The 26,346-nt window shown below is 65.7% G+C and overlaps 1 protein-coding gene across 1 annotated transcript; it reads right to left on the reverse strand.

Moving 5' to 3' along the window:
• Il16 (interleukin 16) lies at window positions 1-24,530 on the reverse strand. The gene is made up of 17 exons (XM_070011507.1): window positions 24,379-24,530; window positions 22,620-22,759; window positions 22,263-22,370; window positions 19,177-19,291; window positions 16,990-17,063; window positions 16,237-16,435; window positions 14,238-14,355; window positions 13,723-13,855; window positions 12,453-12,540; window positions 11,846-12,255; window positions 9,432-9,579; window positions 5,219-6,272; window positions 3,978-4,152; window positions 3,600-3,701; window positions 2,667-2,904; window positions 2,366-2,488; window positions 1-713 (listed from the first exon to the last, which is right to left on the reverse strand). Exons 1-17 carry the CDS (start codon window positions 24,515-24,517, stop codon window positions 520-522), a joined length of 3,558 nt encoding a protein of 1,185 aa, XP_069867608.1. The 5' UTR covers window positions 24,518-24,530; the 3' UTR covers window positions 1-519.
• Between the last annotated feature and the right edge of the window lie 1,816 nt (window positions 24,531-26,346).

The raw sequence follows: 26,346 nt of genomic DNA on the forward strand, positions 1-26,346 counted from the left end.
TGGTTACCATACCGCTGAGGTTGTTTGCAAAGTGCGCTATGCATTGGTAACAAGCTGGGTCTGAAGGTTGTATTCTGTGACGGCGACATTATCCGCCACTCATACACAGCACGGCCGGCCTTCCTGCCATCCCAGCTCCTCCGTCACTGTCAGGGTAGCCGTCTGCTTCAGTGCTGTCCGGGGGGGGGGAGGGGGAGCCATGGGGCGCACACTGCGGGGGGGGGAGCAGCCATGGGGCCCACACTGCAGGAGGAGGGGAGCAGCCATGGGGCCCACACTGCAGGAGGAGGGGAGCAGCCATGGGGCCCACACTGCAGGAGGAGGGGAGCAGCCTTGGGGCGCACACTGCGGGGGGGGAGCAGCCATGGGGCCCACACTGCAGGAGGAGGGGAGCAGCCTTGGGGCGCACACTGCGGGGGGGGAGCAGCCATGGGGCCCACGCTGCGGGGGGGGCCTGGGAATCAGCATGGCTTCGCCCCCACGAGCAGTCCTCTGCCTAGGCATCTTCAGCTCCTCTGCCTAGGCATCTTCAGCAGCCACAGCAGCCTTGGACGGAAGCCTCCTCCTCTTGATGACCACGGAGACAGGCCCCTCCGGCAAGGCCTTGATGACGCTCCAGACCTCGTACCGCGTGAGGCCCTGCGTGGCAGTGCCAGCCACGTGCAAGACTTCATCTCCAGGCTGGACTGTGTCCCTCTGCTCTGAGGTGGTCCCTGAGATGAAAAGGTGACCTGGGCTCTGAGGGCCAGGCCGGCCTCCGCCCTGCTCCCACAAGCCCGTGGGCTCTGAGGGCCAGGCCGGCCTCCGCCCTGCTCCCACAAGCCTGGCATGTCTAAAAGGCGGCGTCTGTAAGCGGTGGCTCCCGAGGCAGGTGCTGGGCTTCCGCACTCTGTGGCCCCTAAAAAGCCACAGGCTGCGCTGTGCCCAGGACCTGGTGGGGCCTCCCACCGGGGATGCTGTGTCCCTGCAGCGGGCCCTCCGTAAGCGGATGCCGCGCCATGCTGTGTGAATGGCAGCGCGGACACTGGGCCCCGCGTCCCTGATGTTAGAGCTGCTGCTGACTCCAGACCCGCCTCTGGAGGGGGGACGGGCCCCTCTCCAAACTGAGGTGAGGGCACTGCCTGCCCTGAGCGTGTGAACTCCCACAGGGCCAGGGCCACAGGGCTGAGGCAGGGCCGGGGTGCTTCGGGGTCCGTGAGCACCCCAGACACCTCCTTTCATGAGGAAGGCCCTGAGCCCCCGCGGGAGACCCATGGGCCTGCCCCGTGGCCCTGCCCCGTGGCCCAGGGCTTCCAGCGTGAGCAGCAGGAAGTCAGGGTGGGGTAGGGGGCCTCACAGGCCATCCCCAGAGGTGTCACAGGAAACCCCAAATCTAGGTGACCCCCCCTCATTTTACTGTCTTGTATCCCAGTTCATGACAGGTAAGGCGCCAGAATTATAGAGGCACTAGCAGCGAGGGGTTCAGGACGCAGGAGGGCAGGTGGCCATGTGGGACGGGCACAGAGCCGGCCTGCAGCTTTACCCGGGTCACAGGCAGGAGGCACAGCGCTGGCCTGCGGCTTTACCCGGGTCACAGGCAGGAGGCACAGCGCTGGCCTGCGGCTTTACCCGGGTCACAGGCAGGAGGCACAGCGCCGGCCTGCGGCTTTACCCGGGTCACAGGCAGGAGGCCGTGTGGGACGGCCCCCGAATTTACCCTGGCATTTTGTTCACCATGGGCCTTTTTAAACATTCATTTGGGGTTTTAGATTGGAATATTACTGGCTTGATCTCTACATATTTGGGGACCCCTTCAGTTTTGTGCCTCAAGGCCGATACGTTGCCTCTGCAAAATTGAACCCACACTGACTTCGGTCCCATAAAGGGACCCGGCCAAAGAGAGGTCAGGAGACGCCGGAGAGAAGCTCAAGGGGCAAGGCCGCAGGCGCCACAGGCAGACTGTGCGTGGTGCAGACACCGCACCTGGCCACGAGCCCACCGGCTACACACACACGCCTAGCCACACACCCACGCGGACACACCCACGCCTGGACACATGCCCACACCTGGACACACACCCACACCTGGACACACACCCACACCTGGACACACACACACACCTGCACACACACGCCTAGCCACACACCCACACCTGGACACACACCCACGCCTGGACACATACCCACACCTGGACACACCCACACCTGGACACACCCACACCTGGACACACCCACACCTGGACACACACCCACACCTGGACACACCCACACCTGGACACACACCCACACCTGGACACACACCCACACCTGGACACACACCCATGTCTGGACACACCCACACCTGGACACACAACTAGCCAGCAAGGAACAGCAAGACCAGCACCCACCTTTGAAAATCCTGTTGACAGTGAGGGGCCTGTCCCCGAGCAGGGAGGCCCTCCCGCCTTCCAGGCTGAAGCCCAGCCCCGCAGAGGTCTTCTCCAGGGTCACGGTGAGGACGGTGGCCCCTGCTGTGGGGGAAACCGCAGGCCTGGCTGGAGGTCCACGCGTGCCCACGCCCGGCCGCTCACACACGCGGCCACTCACCGGGTGGACCCGGCGGCCCGCACGGCTGCGCTGTGATCGCCCGTGTGGAGCTCACCCAGTGTGGGGCGACGAGGCCGGCTCCTCTGACCAGGGAGAGCTTACCGGGTTCTGCAGAAGCCTGGCCGGCCGCCGAGCCTGGGCTGTGCAGGTCCGGCGTGGGCCCCTCCGCCGGCCTGGTGACGATCACGGCCTGCCGCGGGTCCCGAGCCTGGCGGAGCACGGCCAGGGCGTCGCTGTGCGTGGCCTCTTTGAGGGACTTGCCGTTGATGGACAGAACCTCGTCGTCCTTCCGGATCGTGCCCTCCCGGGCGGCCAGGCCCCCAGGGAAGACTCTGTGAACCTGCCGGCCCAGCAGTGGGTGTGGAAGCCGCCCAGCAGGCTTGCCCCCAGACCAGACCTGACTGCCAGTAACCAGCCCAGAGGAAGGAGGCGCAGACTTGGGGTCTCTGGATCCCAGGACAGGGCTGCTGGCAGGCCAGCGTTCCTTCCCTCCTTCCCTCCAGCCCCAGGGCAGAGCTCAGGGGCAGACCGGCCCTGACCAGAGTTCCCCCTAACTTCCTTCCCCACCAAAGTTCACGTCTACCTTCTTCACCAAGTTCCACCTCCCTCGGTCCCTCCCCGGAGCCCCGCCTCCCTCCCCAGAGCCCTGCCCCCCTCCCTCCCTCCCTCCCCAGAGCCCCGCCTCCCTCCCTCCCTCCCCCAAGCTCCGCCTCCCTCCCCAGAGCCCCGCCTCCCTCCCTCCCTCCCCAGGGCTCTGCCTCCCTCCCTCCCCAGAGCCCCGCCCCTCTCCCTCCCTCCCTCCCCAGAGCCCCGCCCCCTCCCTCCCTCCCTCCCCAGAGCCCCGCCTCCCTCCCTCCCTCCCCAGAGCCCCGCCTCCTTCCCTCCCTGGAGTCCCGCCTCCCTCCCTCCCTCCCCGGAGCCTCGCCTCCCTCCCTCCCTGGAGCTCCGCCTCCCTCCCTCCCTCCCCAGAGCCCCGCCTCTCCCTCAGTTCCCCACCGTTCCGGCCTGGCCGGCCCTCACCAATGGCCCACTCACCGTGATCACCTTGTTCTCCAGGTCCACACCCCCTGCCAGGCTGAACCCAAGGCCGACTCCTTCCTCCTTGTGCAGAACCGTGACTCGGATGCCGTCTAGTTTCTGTAGACAAGAACACCCGTAACAATCCCATGCCCGCAAGAGTGCACACTCCCCGGCCAGCACGGGGGCTCCCACGCCTGCGCTCCCCTGCCTGGGCACAGGCTGTAACGCTTCCTCCAAACGGGACGCTGACCGTGAGGACGTGGCCATCTCCCTCTTCACTACAGGACAGGACGCCTCCTCGGCCCGGCCTGGGGCTACGCTCTCAACCCTCAGGCCCATCCCTGCCGGCCCCGGGCGGCCACGCCCCCCCTCGGTGCCCCCGGGTAAACCTACTTTCAGCGAGGCCTCGTCCAGGGCGCTCACTTCCTCCTTGAGCTGTCTCAGTTCCTCCGGGCTGAGCAGGGCGATGACCGACTGGCCGGGCTGGGAGCGCTGGGAGCGCTGGGAGGCGCAGCGGGCCTCCTCGGGCCCGGCCAGCCCCTCCGTGTATCCTCTCAGCTCAGAAAGGCTTGACGGGAGGAAGCAGTGCACCGCGTCAATAACAAGTCTGTAAAGCTGGCATCAGCACCGCGCCCGCACGGACGCAGGGCCAAACGCTCTGCTGGCATCCGCACCGCGCCCGCACGGACGCAGGGCCAAACGCTCTGCTGGCATCAGCACCGCGCCCGCACGGACGCAGGGCCAAACGCTCTGCTGGCATCAGCACCGCGCCCGCACGGACGCAGGGCCAAACGCTCTGCTGGCATCAGCACCGCGCCCGCACGGACGCAGGGCCAAACGCTCTGCGCATTTTATTCAGACAACAAATCTGTTCTCGGCGGCACAATAACAACAGAGAGAACTTAACAGGGCAGAGATGGTGGGTCAAGGAGGGAGACCAAGAGTTTGGAACTCTGCACGGGGGACAGGCACGGGAAAGGAGGATTTGGGTGAGGGAATGGGATGAGAGGAAGGAGTCTGGGGTGGGGAAGGGTGTGGGGAGGGGGAATGTCACCATGGAGCACCCTCAGGCTACAAAGGCTTCTGCATAAAAATAAATGAGATGGCAGCCCAGGCCCGCGGCCAGAGCCCCAGGGCTCCGGCCCGGCACTGCGCCTACTGGCGGGAACCCATGGTCAGAGCTGGCACTGGCCTGGGGCTGGAACCGAGGCAGACGGCCTCAGGCCCGGCCCAGGGCTGAGCCCTGCTGGGGAAGGCCTCCCCAGGAAGCCTGCTCCTCCAGAGGTCAGGGCCTTGCCCCAGGACCTCCCCTTCCAGATCTCCCTGCCTCCCTGGCCCTGTCCACCACCTGCCATCCCTCTGGAGGCCAGGAGTGAACACAGGTGTACTATACGCGCGTGCGCACACACACACACACACACACACACACACACACACACACACACACACACACACACACACACACACACACACACACACACACACACACACACACACACACACACACACACACCAGAAAAGAACCACCTTTGGGCTAGTAGAGCCGAGCAAACCTTAAACTGACACATAGGATTATAACCTATAACAAGGAGAAAGGAAAGACGAGACAGAAGACCCAGGATGCGGGACCTCACTTGAGGGAGAAGCTGGTGTCCGGCGCGGCGGCGTTGGCAGGCCCGTCTGCAGGGGCGTCTTGGCTGGAGGCCGGCGGGGGGGCTGCTCCTCCCAGGGGCAGGCGGGCGGCCTGGCTGCCCGGGGCGGGGGTGGCCACGCACAGCAGGGACTTCATGACGGCGGAAGACACCTGGCTGCTGATGGCGTAGAGCTTCCCGGACCTCCCGTCCCCTGCCGTGGTCTCACAAGACTTGGTCCTGGCCAGGGGGAAGCTCCGTGCCCGCTGGCTTGGCATCTTGAGGGCTGGGCCTCGGGCGTCCTCGGCCTCTGAGGACAGCGGCCTTGGGCGGGAGCCGGAGTCCCGGGTTTCCCGGCCAGGCGGCCGAGCCGGGGTCGGGGACGCAGGCACGGCTGGGTCACCAGATGGTGAGGCTTCCGGGAGGCCCTGGGGCAGCGGCTCTGGCGGCTTGTGCGTGGCAGAGAGCGGGGCTCCTGGCCCCCAAAGCCCAGGCGGCCGCCCGTCCTCGGGCTTCCCGGAAGGGCTGGGGGCCTCCCCGGAGGAGGGGTGGAGGCTCAGTCTCTGAGCTCTGTCAGGTGTCTGAGAGGAGGCCAGGTTTTCAAAGGAGCTGATCCTCTGCTTGATGGAGGTGGTGGGGGCTGGGGCAGGAGTCTCCTGGGGAGGGGGGGTGGGCGCTGGCCGGCCGGCCGGGGGGACCTCCTGCCGCCTCCGCAGGCCGCTCAGGCCCTGGTGGAACCAGGCTGGCTTGGGGGCCACGGGGGGCCCTCTCTTCACACCGCCGCTGTCCGCTGGCGTGCGGACCTTGGGCACGCCGTTGGCGGTGTCCGCCTTCGGCAGGGCCTCGCCAGGGTGGCCCCGCGTCCCGTCCTCTCCGCCCAGCCCGTCGCTGGGCTGCCGTGGCACGCGGCTGTGGCTGCTGCTCATGACGGGGTTAAATAAGTTCTTGATGCAGTCGGAAATCCTCACCCACGGGTCTTCGGCTGTGGGCTCAAAGCCGTGGTCCACCCGCACCTGCCGCCTCAGCACCCGGTTCTTTAGTGGAGACGCGCCAGCCACTGTGAGCAGAGACAAAGCCAGGGCCGAGCCTTACACACGCGAGCAGAGACAAAGCCAGGGCCGAGCCTTACACACACCAGCAGAGACAAAGCCAGGGCCGAGCCTTACACACGGGAGCAGAGACAAAGCCAGGGCCGAGCGTTACACACACCAGCAGAGACAAAGCCAGGGCCGAGCCTTACACACGGGAGCAGAGACAAAGCCAGGGCAGAGCGTTACACACGTGAGCAGAGACAAAGCCAGGGCCGAGCCTTACACACACCAGCAGAGACAAAGCCAGGGCCGAGCGTTACACACGCGAGCAGAGACAAAGCCAGGGCCGAGCGTTACACACGGGAGCAGAGACAAAGCCAGGGCCGAGCGTTACACACACCAGCAGAGACAAAGCCAGGGCCGAGCGTTACACACGCGAGCAGAGACAAAGCCAGGGCCGAGCCTTACACACACCAGCAGAGACAAAGCCAGGGCCGAGCCTTACACACGCAAGCAGAGACAAAGCCAGGGCCGAGCCTTACACACGCAAGCAGAGACAAAGCCAGGGCCGAGCCTTACACACACCAGCAGAGACAAAGCCAGGGCCGAGCCTTACACACGGGAGCAGAGACAAAGCCAGGGCAGAGCGTTACACACGTGAGCAGAGACAAAGCCAGGGCCGAGCCTTACACACACCAGCAGAGACAAAGCCAGGGCCGAGCGTTACACACGCGAGCAGAGACAAAGCCAGGGCCGAGCCTTACACACGGGAGCAGAGACAAAGCCAGGGCCGAGCGTTACACACGCGAGCAGAGACAAAGCCAGGGCCCAGCGTTACACACGCGAGCAGAGACAAAGCCAGGGCCGAGCCTTACACACACCAGCAGAGACAAAGCCAGGGCCGAGCCTTACACACACCAGCAGAGACAAAGCCAGGGCCGAGCATTACACATGGGAACAGAGACAAAGCCAGGGCCGAGCGTTACACACGCGAGCAGAGACAAAGCCAGGGCTATGTGTGCTTGCTTCCTTCCTAAATTCTAGCTGCAAAGCGACGCGGTAAGGACCATGGAAGAGACATGGAGGCCGCAGACACGGCAGTGAGCCCTTGCTGGCTGAAAGGGCGGCCCGGGCCCCATCACCCGGCCCCGGTGCCCACGGACAGGATCCAGGATCAGAGGAGGAGTTATTTGCTAGCGTGCTACCGCTGGCCCTGGGACGGCCCATCTCGGTGTGTCACGGAGGACTCCAGTGCTCAATAAGGCAGGAGGCCCTCTGAACAGAGCCTGGGAGGGCCCCCGAGGCCAAGTAGATACAAGTCATACCTGATGCAAAAGCCAAAGCAATTAGTTTACCTTCCAAAGCTGTTCAGCTGGGGGCCACCGGTTGGCTGCCATATTTGTTATGGATTGCCAGGCCATTCCAAAGCAAAGTAAGCCAGGCACCGGTGGCTCACACCTGTAATCCTAGCTAATCGGGAGGTGGAGATCTGAGGATCTCGGTTCAAAATCAGCCGGGGCAGGAGAGCATGTAAGACTCTTACGTCCAGTTAACTACCTAAAAGCCAGTAGAAGCGTGGCTCAAAGTGGTAGCATGCTAGCCTTGAACACAAAAGCTTAAGGACAGTACCCAGACCCTGAGTTGCAGCCCCAGGACAAAACAAAACAACACAACCACCACCCAGCAGTGAGCAAGCAGCAGACGGGGCCGGCTGCCTGACCCAGCTCTCCACCCATCAGCAGCCGCCTGCCTCTCGGCCAGCAAGCTCGTGTGCGGCTCACATGTGTGGACAGGCCTGTGATCAGATGGCGATCCCCTGGCTCAACCCCAAGGCCCAGGAAGACAAAACCCGTGCACCGATTGGTGACAGCACCCTGGAGCCTGAAGACTCCACCCTTGAGATCTGACTGGACGAGCCCAGGGCGGAGCCGGGGCCCGGGGCTCCCGCTGCCCGCCGGCGTGTGCCACCCCCCACAGGGCTCTCCTCAGCAGCGGGCATCGAGCCAGCATCCATCCGCCTCCGATGAGACTGCCGGACTCCTCCCACGTGCCGGGGGTCGCCCCTGCACCCTGGCAGCCAAGAGGCAAGGTCACCCTGCGCGGCCTTCAGCGTTTGCCGCAGGCCGCCTTTCCGTGGCCACGAGGAGGCCACCGGGGTCTGTGGAGAACACGGAGCGCCCGCTCGCACCCCAGGGTGAGGAGCCCAGGCCCTCCTCTCCCGGGCCCGGACGCCAGCCCTCCAGGAAGCAGACCGCACAGCATCCCACCATCAGAGAGACCGGAGGGACTGGAAGGACCCGGGGGACTGGCTGACCTCTGACCCTCTTGGGTGTGGGGGAGGGGAGGGGAGACCCTGCCTCCCCACCCCTCCAGGACCTGGCAGGGCTCCAGGACCCAGGACGTAGGGATGAAGTCCGGCCCGCCCCCCTGCTCTGACTGAAGAGCTGCGAGCGGGAAGGAGCCCTTTGCTGGGACCTCGAGCGAACGGCCACCCACGCGTGTCCTGCGCAGACAGGCAGGACACCGCGTTCTCCGGCTGTTCTTCAGTCAGGGTGACTGAGGGAACGGGGCAGGGGGCCGCCATGTTGGGGGGGGGCTGCCGTGTCAGGGGGGGCTGCCATGTCGGGGGGGGTCCGCCGTGTCAGGGGGGGCCGCCGTGTCAGGGGGGGCCGCCGTGTCAGGGGGGGCCGCCGTGTCAGGGGGGGGGCCGCCGTGTGGGGGGGGCCGCCGTGTCAGGGGGGGCCGCCGTGTCGGGGGCAGGGGGCCGCCGTGTCGGGGGGGGGCCGCCGTGTCAGGGGGGGCCGCCGTGTCGGGGCCTGCTCCGGGTGTGGTGTGGGAGCACACTCCGTCCCCAGCTCCTTGTCTCAGAGACATCTCACGTGCTTTCCGGCAGGGCACTCAGGTACCAGGTGTGAGCACACGGGCCTACCGCTGCGTTTCTAGGCCGGCTCCACTGTGGGCAGCACCCCCACTGCCCAACGCTGGGGCCCCCCGTCCATCAGCCCCAGTGGTCGGCAGGCCAGCGCCGTCCATCAGCCCCAGTGGTCGGCAGGCCAGCGCCGTCCATCAGCCCCAGTGGTCGGCAGGCCAGCGCAGCATGTGGTCTCCAGCCCAAGGTGCTCCCCTACTTTCCCAGTGGAGCCATCTCTGCCCGGCCTTCCTCCTGGGGAGGGGCTGGCGCTTACCTGGGCCGGCCCTTCTCCCTGGCTTGCCCTCCGTGGGGGGCGCAGTCTGTGGGCCGAGTTCAGGTCCTGGGCCGCAGGCCGTGGCCCCAGGGCCTCTCCCCACCGTGTCTTCCTGCTGAGGTGGTGCAGGCAGCGGCTCCCCGGCTTCCTGTGGTGTAAACAGGAAGCGTCAGAGCGGCAGCCCCGCGGGAAGGTGAGGGGCCTTCGCTGGGGCGGAAGGAGGGACACGGAGCGCGGACGGCGGCGTCACGGCACCTCACAGAGCGCGGCCTTCCCGCCTCTGTGCGCCGAGTGGGCCTCGCGGAGGCCCAGGACGGGTCCCGCGGGCCCCAAGGGTGTGTGCCCCTGCCCCCACCACACAGCCCCAAGGAACAGATGCGGGAGCACCCCCGGGCCTGCCCACGGACGGAGGAGGGGAGCAGACGGCTCTCGAGGACCTGAGCACGGACATCTCTGTCCTCTGCTGTCTCCATCAGTGTGCACGGCAAAGGCCCACACAGGAGCACCTTCGTTCGTGTCGGTGTGCCGAGTGTGTGTGCCGTGTGTCTGTGTACTGTGTGTGTGCTGTGTGTCAGTGTGCCTGTGTGTGTTGGTGTGCACTGTGTTGGTGTGCCATGGGTGTATGTGTGTGCCGTGTCTGTGTGTCGTGTGTGTGTGCGTGTGCCGTGTGTCTGTGTGCTGTGTGTGTGTGTGTGCTGTGTGTTGGTGTGTGTTGGTGTGCACTGTGTTGGCGTGCCATGGGTGTATGTGTGTGCCGTGTGTGTGTGTGTGCTGTGTGTTGGTGTGTGTGTTGGTGTGCACTGTGTTGGCGTGCCATGGGTGTATGTGTGTGCCGTGTCGGTGTGCCGTGTGTGTGTGTGCCGTGTGTCAGTGTGCCGTGTGTGTGTGTGCCATGTGTCAGTGTGCCGTGTGTGTGTGTGCCATGTGTCAGTGTGCCATGTGTGTGGGTGTGCACTGTGTCGGTGTGCCGTGTGTGCACTGTGTGTCTGTGTGCCGTGTGTGTGTGTGCTGTGTGTTGGTGTGTGTGTTGGTGTGCACTGTGTTGGCGTGCCATGGGTGTATGTGTGTGCCGTGTCGGTGTGCCGTGTGTGTGTGCCGTGTGTCAGTGTGCACTGTGTCGGTGTGCTGTGTGTGTGTGCCGTGTGTCAGTGTGCCGTGTGTGTGTGCCGTGTGTGTGTGCACTGTGTGTCGGTGTGCCATCTGTGTGTGCACTGTGTCTGTGTGTGTGCACTGTGTGTGTGTGCACTGTGTGTCGGTGTGCACTGTGTGTTGGTGTGCCATGTGTGTGCACTGTGTGCCATATGTGTGTGCACTGTGTGCCGTGTGTGTGTGCACTGTGTGTCGGTGTGCACTGTGTGTTGGTGTGCCGTGTGTGTGCACTGTGTGTCTGTGTGTGTGCACTGTGTCGGTGTGCACTGTGTGTCGGTGTGCACTGTGTGTTGGTGTGCCGTGTGTGTGCACTGTGTGCCGTGTGTGTGTGCACTGTGTGCCGTGTGTGTGTGCACTGTGTGCCATGTGTGTGTGCACTGTGTGCCGTGTGTGTGTGCACTGTGTGTCAGTGTGCACTGTGTGTCGGTGTGCACTGTGTGTTGGTGTGCCGTGTGTGTGCACTGTGTGCCGTGTGTGTGTGCACTGTGTGCCGTGTGTGTGTGCACTGTGTGTCGGTGTGCCGTGGGTCAGTGTGTCGGTAGGTTTTGGTGTGGCATCGGTGTGTGGTCAGCCTGTCTATGATGGACAGCTGGAAGCCCGTGAGCTGGCCAGGCTTCTGCTGTTGTACTGCTCCTCTCCACGTGGTCCTGTGTACTGGCTTTGCTCCGCAGAGCCAGGGGATGGCAAGTCTGTGTGGCACAGCTGTGCATGGCACAGGGAGCCTGCACACAGCCCCGCCCTGGGCACAGAGGAACAGCCCCATCCCTGCACACAGACCCGCCCTGCACACAGCCCTACCCTGGGCACAGAGGAACAGCACCCCTGCACACAGCCCCGCCCTGCACGCAGCCCCACCCTGGGCACAGCCCCGCCCCTGCATACAGCCCTACCCTGGGCACAGCCCCGCCCTGCACACAGCCCTACCCTGCACACAGCCCCGCCCTGCACACAGCCCTACCCTGCACACAGCCCCGCCCCTGCATACAGCCCTACCCTGGGCACAGCCCCGCCCTGCACACAGCCCTACCCTGCACACAGCCCCGCCCTGGGCACAGAGGAACAGCCCCACCCCTGCACACAGCCCCGCCCCTGCACACAGCCCTACCCTGCACACAGCCCCGCCCTGGGCACAGAGGAACAGCCCCACCCCTGCACACAGCCCCGCCCCTGCACACAGCCCCGCCCCTGCACACAGCCCCGCCCTGCACACAGCCCCGCCCTGGGCACAGCCCCTTACCTGGCGGGACCTGGGCACAGCCCCTTACCTGGCGGCAGGTGGGCAGGGTGTGCCAGGAAGCACATGGTGGGCTCTCTCTCTCTTTCAGACTCTTCTGAGGCGTGGTGTCGCTCTTGAAGTACTTTCTGGGAGGAGGCTTGGGCTTAGAGGCCGTTGGCTTCCTCACCAAAATCTCGGAGGATTTCTTCAGTCTCAGGGGAGGGTGGGTGTGCAGGCCGCCGGGGAGCGGGGGGCCGTCCGGGGGCAGCCCGGGCTCCCTGCCCCGGCCCGAGGACGGGGGCTCCGAGCCCCCGCTGCAGGGGCTTCCCCCGGGGGACCCCGCCATGCAGCTGCAGTCGCTGCTGGAGCGGACCATGGCCTGTGCCCGGCGCTGTGCGGCCGCCGAGGTCTTCTCCACCGTGGGCCGCCCGCGCCAGCTGCTCTCCAGCCTCTTCCCTCCTGCGTGGGACATGGGACACAAGTGGACAGGGTGTCCCCGGCTGAGCTCCGGCCCGCCGGCTGGCATCGCCTGGGGTTTGTCCCACAGAGCTGCATGCGGAGAGGGAACCGAGCGGATCCATCTGAATCCACGCGCCCTGCACCTCAGGCTCATGTCTGCAGCCCGGGCTTCTGGCCAGAGGCACGCAAGTCCTTACCCTCCAGGACCCACGGCGGCCGCTCCTTCCCCAGCCTGAGGCTCTCCCCGGCCTGCATCACAGCTTCTTTGAGTTGCTGCTCGGAAACCTAGGAAACATCATGGCCCTCTGAGACGCAGATGCAGACTCCCGACCTGGCCAGCGCCCGGCCTGCGCCTAGATTCCACCTCCTCCCTCCCGGCGCTGCCGACAGCCACAGCTCGACTTCCAGAGGCACTCTGGGCGTCGCTGGCCCCGCAGTCTCCAGACAACACCCAGTGTCCGTCCTCAGGAGGTGCCCGGGCCCCTCTCCATGCGCCCCCAGCATCGTCATCAGGAGGTGCCCAGGCCCCTCTCCATGCACCCCCCAGCATCGCTATCAGGAGGTGCCCGGGCCCCTCTCCATGCACCCCCCAGCATCGCTATCAGGAGGTGCCCGGGCCCCTCTCCATGCACCCCCCAGCATCGCTATCAGGAGGTGCCCGGGCCCCTCTCCATGCACCCCAGCATCGCTATCAGGAGGTGCCCGGGCCCCTCTCCATGCCCCCCAGCATCGCTATCAGGAGGTGCCCGGGCCCCTCTCCATGCCCCCCAGCATCGCTATCAGGAGGTGCCCGGGCCCCTCTCCATGCCCCCCAGCATCGCTATCAGGAGGTGCCCGGGCCCCTCTCCGCACCCTCCCCAGCGTCTGTCATCGTAGGTGCCCGGGCCCCTCTCCATGCCCCCCAGCGTCGTCATCGTAGGTGCCCGGGCCCCTCTCCATGCCCCCCAGCGTCGTCATCGTAGGTGCCCGGGCCCCTCTCCATGCCCCCCAGCGTCGTCATCGTAGGTGCCTGGGCCCCTCTCCACGCCCCCCAGCATCGCTATCAGGAGGTGCCCGGGCCCCTCTCCATGCCCCCCAGCATCGCTATCAGGAGGTGCCCGGGCCCCTCTCCATGCCCCCCCAGCATCGCTATCAGGAGGTGCCCGGGCCCCTCTCCGCACCCTCCCCAGCGTCGTCATCGTAGGTGCCCGGGCCCCTCTCCGCACCCTCCCCAGCGTCGTCATCGTAGGTGCCCGGGCCCCTCTCCATGCCCCCCAGCGTCGTCATCGTAGGTGCCTGGGCCCCTCTCCGCGCCCCCCAGCGCCCTGCATGCGTCAAGCGCCATCACCCCTCGCCCGGCTCTGCCGTCCACGGTGACATGGTTGGCACCGCGTGGTCCCCGGCCGTCATGGCGCCCGTCAGGCCTGTGAGGGGTGCGCAACCTGCAGGCCGCCTCGAGAAGTCACGGGAGGAAGCGGCGGCGCTCACCTGCGGGTCCGGGTGCCGGCTGACCACGATGGGGACGGGGCCGGGGCCGCAGCGGCTCAGGACGGCGTGGACCTCGCTGAGGGTCATGCAGCGCGCGGGGGCCTCGCGGATCTCCACGATCTCATCGCCACACCTGCGGTCACGCGCACGGCCGTGGAGCGCCGGCCGGACGCGGGTGGCCCCGGGCCGCCCAGCCTCCCGCAGCCCGCCCGCCCCCGGCCTTGGCCTCCCGCGGGGGGGGGGGGGTCGGACGGGGGGGCCGCGGGAGGTGACCGGGAGAGCGGCCGCAGCCTCCGAGCAGCCCCGGACCCAGCTCCTCCCGCCCAGGCCGCACCCGAGGGTTTGGAGACGCGCCCGAGGCAGTGCTTCACCGAGCCAATCACGGGCTCCGGATCACGCGTGAGGGAGGGCGCGGCCGGGGCCCAGCCAATCACGGGCTCCGGATCACGCGTGAGGGAGGGCGCGGCCGGGGCCGAGGCCGGGCCTGCGGGACACAGACACGGACACGGACATACCGCAGCCGTCCATCCAGGTGAGCCACGGATCCCGGCGAGAGCGTGTGGATGAAGATGCCGGAGATGCACTGGAAGTAGGGGATGCTGCACAGGCCGACGCCCAGGCCCACGCCGGCCTCTGAGGACAACAAGGGAGGGCTTTCCCGGGTGCGCCGTGCCGGCCGCGCCCGATGGCGGCCTGGCCGACAGCTCAGAGCCCAGCCCGGCCCGGCCCGGCCTGGCCCTGCCACCACCCAGTGACCCCGCCCTTCACCCAAGTGACCTCCCACCTATCACCTGCAGTGACCCCGCCCATCATCCCCAGGGACCCCCACCCATCACCTGCAGTGACCCCGCCCCACCCATCACCTGCCCGCCCCACCATCCACCAAGAACAGCTGCTGCTCGGGTCAGGCAGGAAGGGCAATGAGTTGATGTGGGAGAAAGACCAGGAAGGCGGAAGGAAGGGGAGACATAAGGGCAATGTTCTAGCAGGTGACAGATGCCAGTTCAAGCCTCAGAGGAGACCACATTTAGACTAAGGTGACAAAGAGCCGGGAGATTCAAAGTGTCCTTGGGCTGATTGCAAAGAGGAAAGCCTGGCCAGCTCAGCCAGAGGGACTGGCCCTGAGGGGAAGAGATGGAGGGGGGAGGATGGGGAGGGGGCTATGGGGTGGAGGGAGCTGAGGAGGAGGTGGAGGGGTGGGGGAGGCTGAGGAGGCTGGAGGGGTGGGGGAGGCTGAGGAGGAGGCTGGAGGGGAGGCTGGAGGGGGGAGGAGGCTGAGGAGGAGGCTGGAGGGGGGAGAAGGCTAAGGAGGAGGCTGGAGGGGGGAGGAGGCTGAGGAGGAGGCTGGAGGGGGAGGAGGCTAAGGAGGAGGCTGGAGGGGGGAGGAGGCTGGAGGGGAGGAGGCTGGAGGGGGAGGAAGCTAAGGAGGAGGCTGGAGGGGGAGGAGGCTGAGGAGGAGGCTGGAGGGGGAGGAGGCTGAGGAGGAGGCTGGAGGGGGAGGAGGCTAAGGAGGAGGCTGGAGGGGGGAGGAGGCTGGAGGGGAGGAGGCTGGAGGGGGAGGAAGCTAAGGAGGAGGCTGGAGGGGGAGGAGGCTGAGGAGGAGGCTGGAGGGGGAGGAGGCTGAGGAGGAGGCTGGAGGGGGAGGAGGAGGCTGGAGGGGGAGGGGGCTGAGGAGGAGGCTGGAGGGGGAGGAGGCTAAGGAGGAGGCTGGAGGGGGAGGAGGCTGAGGAGGAGGCTGGAGGGGGGAGGAGGCTGAGGAGGAGGCTGGAGGGGGGAGGAGGCTGAGGAGGAGGCTGGAGGGGGAGGAGGCTGAGGAGGAGGCTGGAGGGGGGAGGAGGCTGAGGAGGAGGCTGGAGGGGGGAGGAGGCTGAGGAGGAGGCTGGAGGGGGGAGGGGGCTGAGGAGGAGGCTGGAGGGGGAGGAGGCTGGAGGGGGGAGGGGGCTGAGGAGGAGGCTGGAGGGGGGAGGAGGCTGAGGAGGAGGCTGGAGGGGGGAGGGGGCTGAGGAGGAGGCTGGAGGGGGGAGGAGGCTGAGGAGGAGGCTGGAGGAGGGAGGAGGCTGGGGGGAGGAGGCGGGGGAGGAGGCTGAGGAGGAGGCTGAGGAGGAGGCTGGAGGGGGGAGGAGGCTGAGGAGGAGGCTGGAGGGGGGAGGAGGCTGAGGAGGAGGCTGGAGGGGGGAGGGGGCTGAGGAGGAGGCTGGAGGAGGGAGGAGGCTGGGGGGAGGAGGCGGGGGAGGAGGCTGGAGGGGGGAGGAGGCTGAGGAGGAGGCTGGAGGGGGGAGGAGGCTGAGGAGGCTGGAGGGGGAGGAGGCTGAGGAGGAGGCTGGAGGGGGGAGGGGGCTGAGGAGGCTGGAGGGGGAGGAGGAGGCTGGAGGGGGGAGGAGGCTGAGGAGGAGGCTGGAGGGGGGAGGAGGCTGAGGAGGAGGCTGGGGGGAGGAGGCTGAGGAGGAGGCTGGAGGGGGGAAGGGGCTGGGGGAAGCCAGGGAGGCCCGGGCCCTCCCGTGGCCACACGCTAACCTTTCTTCAGCGAAACCTCCACCATGACTCTGTAGTTGGGCCTGGCGGGGCTCTCTGGGGGGAAGGGGGGCCCGTCGCTGGCCGCACAGGAGCTGGAGCTGAGGGAGCGGCAGAGGGGGGGCGAGGGGCGGCGGCCGGGCCCGGGCGGCGCCGTCAGGCGGGTCCGCACGGTGAGGGTGAGCAGCCCCTTCTTGGCGAGCTGCGGGGGGACAGGGGTCCACCATCAGCCACTCAGGACCGACGCAGAAGACAACAAAACCGGCCGCGGCCGCGCACACGCAGCGCATGGACCCGTGAGCTTCATACGCACGCACGGCGCGGGACACACACTGTGCGTTACACATAACTACTACATGGTACACGTGTGTACACACCGTTACACGTGGAGCATCCCATTCCACACGAGCGCATGGTCACGGTACACGTGCGGTGTATTCTGTGAGATTCACACCTACAGATTTCATACGGCATACACCATACAACACAGTACTACATGTCACCTGTGGCCACACAAACGTGTGCACACCACGTGCTCCATGCCGCACACGTCATTCCCACACAGGCAGACGACACATCCAGTGCAATACACGCGTGCAGGTGTGATACTATCACACACTGGGTAAACGATGCAACATGTACTGCATGTAAACAGACACTCCAGACAGCCCTGAGCCGAACTGACTGTGCTCCACGCAAAGGGGCTGCGTTCCTAATCCTTGGGTGTCGTGGCCGCGTGCGGGAAGAAATAGTCACCTTGAACTTCTGCAGAGCAGCCTGATGTGTTAGCCCAGCCATCGACTCCCCGTTGAGCTCCAGAATCTCGTCACCTGTTGTCAGGAGAGTGAAGAGCAATAGCCGAGGACAGCGCTGCGCACGGCTCCCTGTGGCTGCGTCTCAGTCCGCACAGGCCTGGCTCTACGTAACCACGGGCGCGGTGAGAAGAGGCCGACGAGAGGCCCGGGAGCGGCCCTCCCGTCCCCAAGGAAGAGCGCATCTGCCCCAGGGGGCCCCGCGGTCCAGCCCTGTGCTTCTGCCCTGGTCAAAACGGCTGGGCCTGAGCTCTGCCAAATACACTTTAGATCATCAGTCAGAGCATCGGCAGCTTTGATCTAGAACGTTCTTGTACTCCTGCAGAAACCACAGAATGGATGAGAACTCCCTTTACAAAGACAGCCTGAGGGCCCAGTTAATTAATTAGAATGAACGGCTGCTAGCACGGCATCTCCTCGAGGTTGAAATTCCCTTCCCAGGATTGCTGTGAACTAGAGTCCATCAGAAAACAGTAATGAAGCCTCACTTGGGCGGGAACACAGGACACGCCACTCTGCCTTTCTGCGCTCACAGGGCAGTAGTTCCAGTCCCCGCGGCTGCTCCCTTCCCTGCTCCGCTCCCCTCTCCCTCCGCCTGTCCGCAGATGACCCCACTGCCCTCCCCTCCCCCCATACTGCCCCCCCACTGTCCTCCCCACACACACACTGCCCTCCCCTCCCCCACACTGCCCTCCCCTCCCCCCATATTGCCCCCCCACTGTCCTCCCTCCGCACTGCCCTCCCCTCCCCCACACTGCCCTCCCCTCCCCCCCCCCCCCCCGCACTGTCCTCCCCCCCTTCTTTCCCCAGTGCTGAGGGCCCTGGAGTCTGCACTCCGCCACGGCTGCCTGGTCACTGCTGGCTGGTGAACAGCGGCCCCTGGTGTCCGCCGGGACCCATGGCCTCCCCTCGGCCGTCCGTCCACCCCAGCGTCCCTTCTTCCTTCCCGCCTCCCCCTCTCCCTCCACCTCCGGCCTGCCCCGCCCGCCCGGCCTCCTTGTCTGGGCTCTGGCTCCGTCTTTCGTGCCCCTGCGGGCGCAGCTCCTGGTAGCGGGCACCCCGGCTCACCAGCCCCCCAGCCCTCCACACCCCCACTCTCTGTCTGCAGCGGCCGCCTCCCAGCCACGGGATACCGCCGCGTGCTCGTGAGAGCTAGCAAGCTTCCTGTAAGAGCCGAACGCCCCAGTTCCCGTGGAGCCAGGCCATCTCACCGCCCAGCGCCCGCGTCAAAGCCAAGGAGGCCGCCCGCAGCGCGCCCAGGGGCAGCCTGGCCCTCCCCTGTGGCGCCGGAAGCAGACCTTCATGCCGATTCCCACGTCACTAATAAAAGAACGGTGTGGAAGTTCCAGCCCCTGAGAGGAGCGAGCCTGGCTTTATTCGTGAGCAGTATAAACCCAGGTGTGCTGGCCCGGAGCTGGCCCGTGGGCTGCCCACGTCGAAGCCAGCCGCCGGGGGGCGCTGTGCCGGTTTGGCAAACGTCATCTCTACCGGCCAGTCGGCAGCGTGCGTGAACTCTCCATACCCACCCTCAGCCTGCCTGACTCCTGCAACCTGCCCGTGAACTTGGCCGCCCCGCTCAACTCCAGAGACCTCTGCAGACCAAGCGGCCGCCCGACAATCTAACCTAACGTCAGGGTAGACTTGAAGGTGGGGCCCTGACCCCTAGCACCCACAGGAAGTGCCTCCGTTTCCCAGGAGGTCTCGGGGCTTCCATTCTACGGAGACCCCAAGCGCTGAGAGGACGGAGCTGGGGAGGGGCCGCGGGGCGCGAGTCCAGCAGATGGGTGGCCTCTGACTCTTCTCTATGTTCCTAGGGCCTTCAAAGAATGGCTTCTCCCTCCTCTGCTGAAACCACTGGGCTTGGTTCCCATGGCCGGGTGAAGGTGGGCAGGGGTGGGGAGGAGAGCGGGCCTCAGGGAACGCTGGCCCTGGCCGGAGCACTGGGAGGGAGGGGAGGGGCGGGGGGAGGGACAGTCCAGGCTGGTGAAGGCCCCTGGACCAGCGATGGTGGGGAGCTCAGGGAGAAGACCCCTCACACACACCTGCAGACCCCAGGTTGTGTATGGCCAAATGATCCTGGGCCCTGCCTTTGGTTTCTCGGCTACTCCCTGGCAAGGGGCGGACAGCCTACCTTCTTGCAGCCTTCCGTCCGCCGCCGCAGCTCCCCCTGCAAAGATGGTTTTGACGTAAATCCCAATGGGGCCATAAATGCTGTCCTCTCCCCCGACGATGCTGAAGCCCAGGCCCTGGGAGGGAGAGAGGCTGGGGTAGAAGTGCACCTCCTGAGCACCCGCCTGACCCCTGGACGAGGGAGGGGGCAGGGCCCGAGGGACACGGCCACAGGGGATCACACGGGATGACAGGGACACGGCCACAGGGGATCACACGGGATGACAGGGACACGGCCACAGGGGATCACACGGGATGACAGGGACACGGCCACAGGGGATCACACGGGATGACAGGGACACGGCCACAGGGGATCACACGGGATGACAGGGACACGGCCACAGGGGATCACACGGGATGACAGGGACACGGCCACAGGGGATCACACGGGATGACAGGGACACGGCCACAGGGGATCACACGGGATGACAGGGACACGGCCACAGGGGATCACACGGGATGACAGGGACACGGCCACAGGGGATCACACGGGATGACAGGGACACGGCCACAGGGGATCACACGGGATGACAGGGACACGGCCACAGGGGATCACACGGGATGAGAGGGACACGGCCACAGAACACGGGATGAGAGGGACACGGCCACAGGGGATCACACGGGATGACAGGGACACGGCCACAGGGGATCACACGGGATGAGAGGGACACGGCCACAGGGGATCACACGGGATGAGAGGGAAACGGCCACAGGGGATCACACGGGATGACAGGGACACGGCCACAGGGGATCACACGGGATGAGAGGGACACGGCCACAGGGGATCACACGGGATGACAGGGACACGGCCACAGAACACGGGATGAGAGGAACACGGCCACAGGGGATCACACGGGATGACAGGGACACGGCCACAGGGGATCACACGGGATGAGAGGGACACGGCCACAGGGGATCACACGGGATGACAGGGACACGGCCACAGGGGATCACACGGGATGAGAGGGACACGGCCACAGGGGATCACACGGGATGAGAGGGACACGGCCACAGAACACGGGATGAGAGGGACACGGCCACAGGGGATCACACGGGATGAGAGGGACACGGCCACAGGGGATCACACGGGATGAGAGGGAAACGGCCACAGGGGATCACACGGGATGACAGGGACACGGCCACAGGGGATCACACGGGATGACAGGGACACGGCCACAGAACACGGAATCAGAGGGACTGGGCCACAGGGGCACACACGGGGATGGGAGGAGCAGAAGCACACAGCCTGGGCTGTTGAATTATACTGAAGATGGGTGCTGCATGTTCTGCAACTAGGGTTGCAGCACCATACCACAGCCTGTGACCTGCATCAAACCACAGCCCGTGACCTGCATCATACCACAGCCCGTGACCTGCCCCATACCACAGCCTGTGACCTGCCCCATACCACAGCCTGTGACCTGCCCCATACCACAGCCCGTGACCTGCATCATACCACAGCCCGTGACCTGCATCAAACCACAGCCCGTGACCTGCCCCATACCACAGCCCGTGACCTGCATCATACCACAGCCCGTGACCTGCATCATACCACAGCCCGTGACCTGCATCATACCACAGCCCGTGACCTGCATCATACCACAGCCCGTGACCTGCACCATACCACAGCCCGTGACCTGCACCATACCACAGCCTGTGACCTGCATCATACCACAGCCCGTGACCTGCACCATACCACAGCCCGTGACCTGCATCATACCACAGCCCATGACCTGCATCATACCACAGCCCGTGACCTGCACCATACCACAGCCCGTGACCTGCCCCATACCACAGCCCGTGACCTGCATCATACCACAGCCCGTGACCTGCCCCATACCACAGCCCGTGACCTGCATCATACCGCAGCCCGTGACCTGCCCCATACCACAGCCCGTGACCTGCATCATACCACAGCCCGTGACTGCATCATACCACAGCCCGTGACCTGCCCCATACCACAGCCCGTGACCTGCATCATACCACAGCCCGTGACCTGCCCCATACCACAGCCCGTGACCTGCATCATACCACAGCCCGTGACCTGCCCCATACCACAGCCCGTGACCTGCCCCATACCACAGCCCGTGACCTGCATCATACCACAGCCCGTGACCTGCATCATACCACAGCCCGTGACCTGCCCCATACCACAGCCCGTGACCTGCATCATACCACAGCCCGTGACCTGCATCATACCACAGCCCGTGACCTGCCCCATACCACAGCCCGTGACCTGCCCCATACCACAGCCCGTGACCTGCCCCATACCACAGCCCGTGACCTGCATCATACCACAGCCCGTGACCTGCCCCATACCACAGCCCGTGACCTGCCCCATACCACAGCCCGTGACCTGCCCCATACCACAGCCCGTGACCTGCCCCATACCACAGCCCGTGACCTGCCCCATACCACAGCCCGTGACCTGCATCATACCACAGCCCGTGACCTGCCCCATACTACAGCCCGTGACCTGCCCCATACCACAGCCCGTGACCTGCCCCATACCACAGCCCGTGACCTGCATCATACCACAGCCCGTGACCTGCATCATACCACAGCCCGTGACCTGCCCCATACCACAGCCCGTCACCCGCACCATACCACAGCCCGTGACCTGCATCATACCACAGCCCGTGACCTGCATCATACCACAACCGGTGACCTGCATCATACTGCAGGCCAGGTTGATGCACTGCACTGCAGCCTGGACACAGACTCCAGTTGGACACAGAGGTCGGCCCGAGGCCCTGTCATCCCCAGGAATTGGAGGACGCTGCAGCTGATGGCCGAACCCACACATCCTTGAGTCACCCCGGTGGAGCAGGTAACACAGAGCTCACCCATCTGTGTATCTAGCGTTCGTCTCCCATCCTCTGGAGAGGAGAGGTAACGTGTCTTCCCCTACATCTCTGCCAACGATGTGGGCTTGGATTCCAGGAAGGAAAGAGGGAGCCAGCTCCAAGGGTTCAATGCCGCCTGGCGGGGCCCCAGGCTGGCCGAGAGCACGTGGGGAGAGGAGCCGGTGGCCATGGCCCCGCTTACCTTGGCCTGGCCCTTCATGAGCACGATGTTGGAGATGACGGAGGCCTGTGGCCCCCAGGGCTGCCCCAGCTGCACCGTGCTCAGCGACCGCGTGGGCCTCCAGGGTCCCTGTGAGGAGAACCAGGGTTTCGTGGGCCTGGTGGAGCCCACGCCAGGCCTGCGTCCTCAGACCCGGGCAGGAGAGAGGCAGCCCGGCTGCTGCCGTGCCTGGTGCGCGTGGAGCTCAGCAGACGGCTCCTCCCGCAGGGATTTCTAAATCTGCTCTCTGTTTTGCCTGTGAGTCCAGCACCGCTGGTCTGTGGTCAGCCCGGCTGAGGCTGCCCTCCGCCCGCCCGCCCGCCCTCCCTCCGCCCTCACCGCAGTCTGTGCTCCTGGACAGTCCAGCTGCTGAGAGAGCGACTTCCTGGTGCTGCAGAGAGGGTGCGGCTGCGGGTCAGCAGCGGCCGCAGGCTTCTTTGTCACTGGGAAGTCATCTCCCGAGCAGTATGGATTAACACCTGGGTGGGGAGGGGGAAACCACAGCTGGAGGAGGGCGGGCCAGCCTCTGCCCCTGCCGGATCCTCACCAGCTGGGGTTCGCGCGGTGCCCGAGCCAGGCACGGGGGGAGGGGCACCGGCACAGGCGCGGGCAGAGCGTCCCTCCCATGCACCAGCCCTGCCCTGGGGGGCAGGCGGCCCTTCCTCAGGCTGGCAGGCTGACGGCAGACATCTCCACACGCCAACCCCAGCGCGAGGCCCCGGGAAACCACAACCACATCCAGCCCGTCCACCTGCCAGCACGTTCCAGTCTCAACAAGAAGGGGGTGGAAGCAGAGGACACCCCCCATCCCCACCCGGCAGAACCAAGCGAGGACCCCATCAGGGTGACCCCGCAGACCCCGCAGACGCCCCCATCCCCAGCCAGCAGAACCCAGCAGGGCCCCATCAGGGAGACCCCGCAGACCCCGCAGACCCCACAGACGCCCCCATCCCCACCCGGCAGAACCAAGCCAGGGCCCCGTCGGGGAGACCCCGGCAGACCCCACAGACGCCCCCATCCCCAGCCGGCAGAACCAAGCCAGGGCCCCGTCGGGGAGACCCCGGCAGACCCCACAGACGCCCCCATCCCCAGCCGGCAGAACCAAGCAGGGCCCCGTCGGGGAGACCCCGGCAGACCCCACAGACGCCCCCATCCCCAGCCGGCAGAACCAAGCCAGGGCCCCGTCAGGGAGACCCCGCAGACCCCACAGACCCCCCCCCATCCCCAGCCGGCAGAACCGAGCGAGGGCCCCGTCAGGGAGACCCCGCAGACCCCGCAGACCCCACAGACGCCCCTCCCCCATCCCCACCCGGCAGAACCCAGCAGGGCCCCGTCGGGGAGACCCCGGCAGACCCCACAGACGCCCCCATCCCCACCCGGCAGAACCAAGCGAGGGCCCCATCAGGGTGACCCCGCAGACCCCACAGACGCCCCCATCCCCAGCCGGCAGAACCGAGCAGGGCCCCATCGGGGAGACCCTGCAGACCCCACAGACGCCTCTCCCCCATCCCCAGCCGGCAGAACTGAGCAGGGCCCCTCGGGGAGACCCCGCAGACCCCCGCAGGAGCCACTCCCACAGGGACAGCCCTCAGCGTCTCAGAAAGCAACTTATACAGCATCCTCCAGCTCAAGCCGCTGACACACCACGCCAGCCACACGGGCAACGCGAGGTAAAACCAGTGAGGCTCCGGAAAGCGTGTATTAGCGACCCCTGTCCTTCCCACCACCCAGCACCGGCTTCAGAGCCGCAGCTTCCGCACCTCCCACCTTCTCCACCGGGGGGCGCCCGGTTCAAACCCTCAGAGGGACGGGTGTCTCCTCGCACCCCTGCAGCCGGAGGCCAGGAGAGGCCTGTGCAGACGGCTGTGGGGCGTGCAGGGCTGAGGAAACCCGGGACGGTGTGTGGAGCCCGGTACAGGAGGCCGGCCGGGGGTGGAGGCCCTGAAGAGTGCCCGGGCGAGGCCGGCCACACCCGCTGGGTGTAGTCCAAATGGGCAGGAAGGAGATTGAGTTTGGATGAGGCCGGCTGGCCCTGCCCCGGCCCTGCCCAGGCCCCGGCCCCGGCCCCGGCACGTCCAGGCATGGAGGACACACTTACTGGTGGAGTTGCTGCGTGTCCGCTGGTGGCAGGCCTTAGGAAACAGGAAGTGACCACGCTGGGCCTCGGCTCCACCCGGCTTTTCTCTGGAGGGGGCCGTGGAAGATTCCTGCAAGGCAGCAAAGGACTCGGCTTTCATGTGAGGGGGAGAATGAGCCAATTTCAATCCCCCCAATCTCTCTGTCATAGCCAAACCAAGCCTTCTCTCCTCTGAGTTGATTATCTCTGGTACCCGCCGGGCCTGAGGATCGGGAGGGCCAGGGTTTGTCTGCATAGAGGGTGGGGATGGGGCTTCGGGTGGAGGCGGCGGCATGGCGGGGTGGGGCAGAGGCCCACCGGCGGAGGCCCGTGGCCAGGCGATCAGGGGGGAGGCCGGGCTGGGCCGCGCTGTAGGAGGGGCAGCTTCGAGAGCAGACGGGAAGATGGACGCTTTACCTTCTCCCACGCTTTCTTCCCCCTTCCCACCACGCTCTCAAAATACCAAGACCAACAGCAGCTCCTAGAGGAGCCCAGGCGCCTGCACACGGACTGGAAGTCACACACTCACTCCTCGGGGGCCCTCCTCGCCTCCCGTACGCACGCATGCACACACGTGTGCACACGCGTGTGCACACACACAGGGACACGGCAGCTCCACGGGAGTCCTGTATTCCCCCCCCCCCCGGCTGTGGTCAGCACCCACAGCTGCTCCTCTGTGGCAGGAAGAGGTCTGCGGCCCAGGGACTTGATTTCCCACTCGCCAGGGAAGCCTAGGCCACCACGCCGCAGGCCGAGCCGCCCACCGGCAGGGAGACAAGTGTCCACACATGGCACACACAGAGATGCGACAGCTGACCCGAACTCACCACCCAAGCCGCCTCTATGCTTGGCAACGCTGCCTGAGCTGGCGGAGGGCAGGGGCTCCGGACTCCGGCCGGACCCGAGCTCTGTAATCCCCGGGGCTCCAGACCGCGGCCAGACCCGAGCTCCGTAAACCTCAGGGCTCTGGAGCCCGGCCAGACCCCAGCTCCCATAAACCCCAGGGGCTCTGGACCCCGGCTGGACCCGAGCTCTGTAATCCCCGGGGCTCCAGACCGCGGCCAGACCCGAGCTCCATAAACCCGGGTTGTCTCAGGAGAATGGACACCAGCCTGGGCCATGTCTGTATGGACGACCCCCATGCAAATCCCTCCCTGCAAGGATTTGCAGGGACCCGCGCTGTGAGCCACGCGGAGGCCCGGCCCGGCGAGTGAGCACAGCCGGGTGACGCCAAGGCACGCGTGCAGATGGGGGTGGAAGATGGCCTCGGAAGGGCGGTGCCTGTCACCTCGGCCTGTGGCTGGACGTTGCAGGCGTCCACGGGCTGGCATGTAGGGCCTGGTGAAGACGCACAGGAGGGGACAGCAGATCCAGCACCACGCCTGGACATCCGCGAGCCCGGCAGCCAGCCCACCTCTGCCACCTTGTGGAATTCTCTGCTCTTAGCAGAGGTTGTAGGAGACGGATGTATCCAGAAAGTATGTTTATATTTTAATGATAACAAAATCAAAGAAGACATATGCCTAACGAGATAACAGAAAGAGCAGTGGACTTGTAAAGGGTGCGTTAGCCTGATGGAGGCAGGAAGACAGCATATAGAGTACTTGGGATAATTCACAAGCGCAAATAAGAACCTGCATACAGATCCAAACGCTTCGGAAACCACATGAAGTATCGTGCCAAACCCATAACTACCAAATAAGTTGTTAAGATGGAAGAAGAAGAACTTACATAAGCTATACTTGGAGTAGGTGAACACAGATTGGAGGTAAAAGGAGAGGAAAAGGGGAAACTGATACACAAACACTTCACAGAAAAGTCCTGTGTGAGTGTGCCTGGTCTCTGTGCAAGCTTGCTTCCTTCCTTCTCTCCTCCCATCTATTTGACTGCAGGTGTGTGCCTCCTGCTTCAGTCTGCACATCCAGCTCGGGGGAGGCCTGAGTTGGTAAG

Source organism: Dipodomys merriami, unplaced genomic scaffold (genome assembly GCF_024711535.1).
Source record: "Dipodomys merriami isolate MVZ:Mamm:240054 unplaced genomic scaffold, mDipMer1.0.p SCAF_823, whole genome shotgun sequence".
Lineage (NCBI taxonomy): Eukaryota > Metazoa > Chordata > Mammalia > Rodentia > Heteromyidae > Dipodomys > Dipodomys merriami.

Excerpts from the sequence above, each read along its gene's own strand:
- Il16 (XM_070011507.1), bottom strand. The coding sequence starts at position 24,517 with ATGAAAGCCGAGTCCTTTGCTGCCTTGCAGGAATCTTCCACGGCCCCC. Across the intron at positions 22,760-24,378 it reads GACACGCAGCAACTCCACCA|GTGTTAATCCATACTGCTCG; the intron begins GTAAGTGTGTCC and ends CTCCCCACCCAG. Across the intron at positions 4,153-5,218 it reads GACACCAGCTTCTCCCTCAA|CCTTTCTGAGCTGAGAGGAT; the intron begins GTGAGGTCCCGC and ends CCTCCCGTCAAG.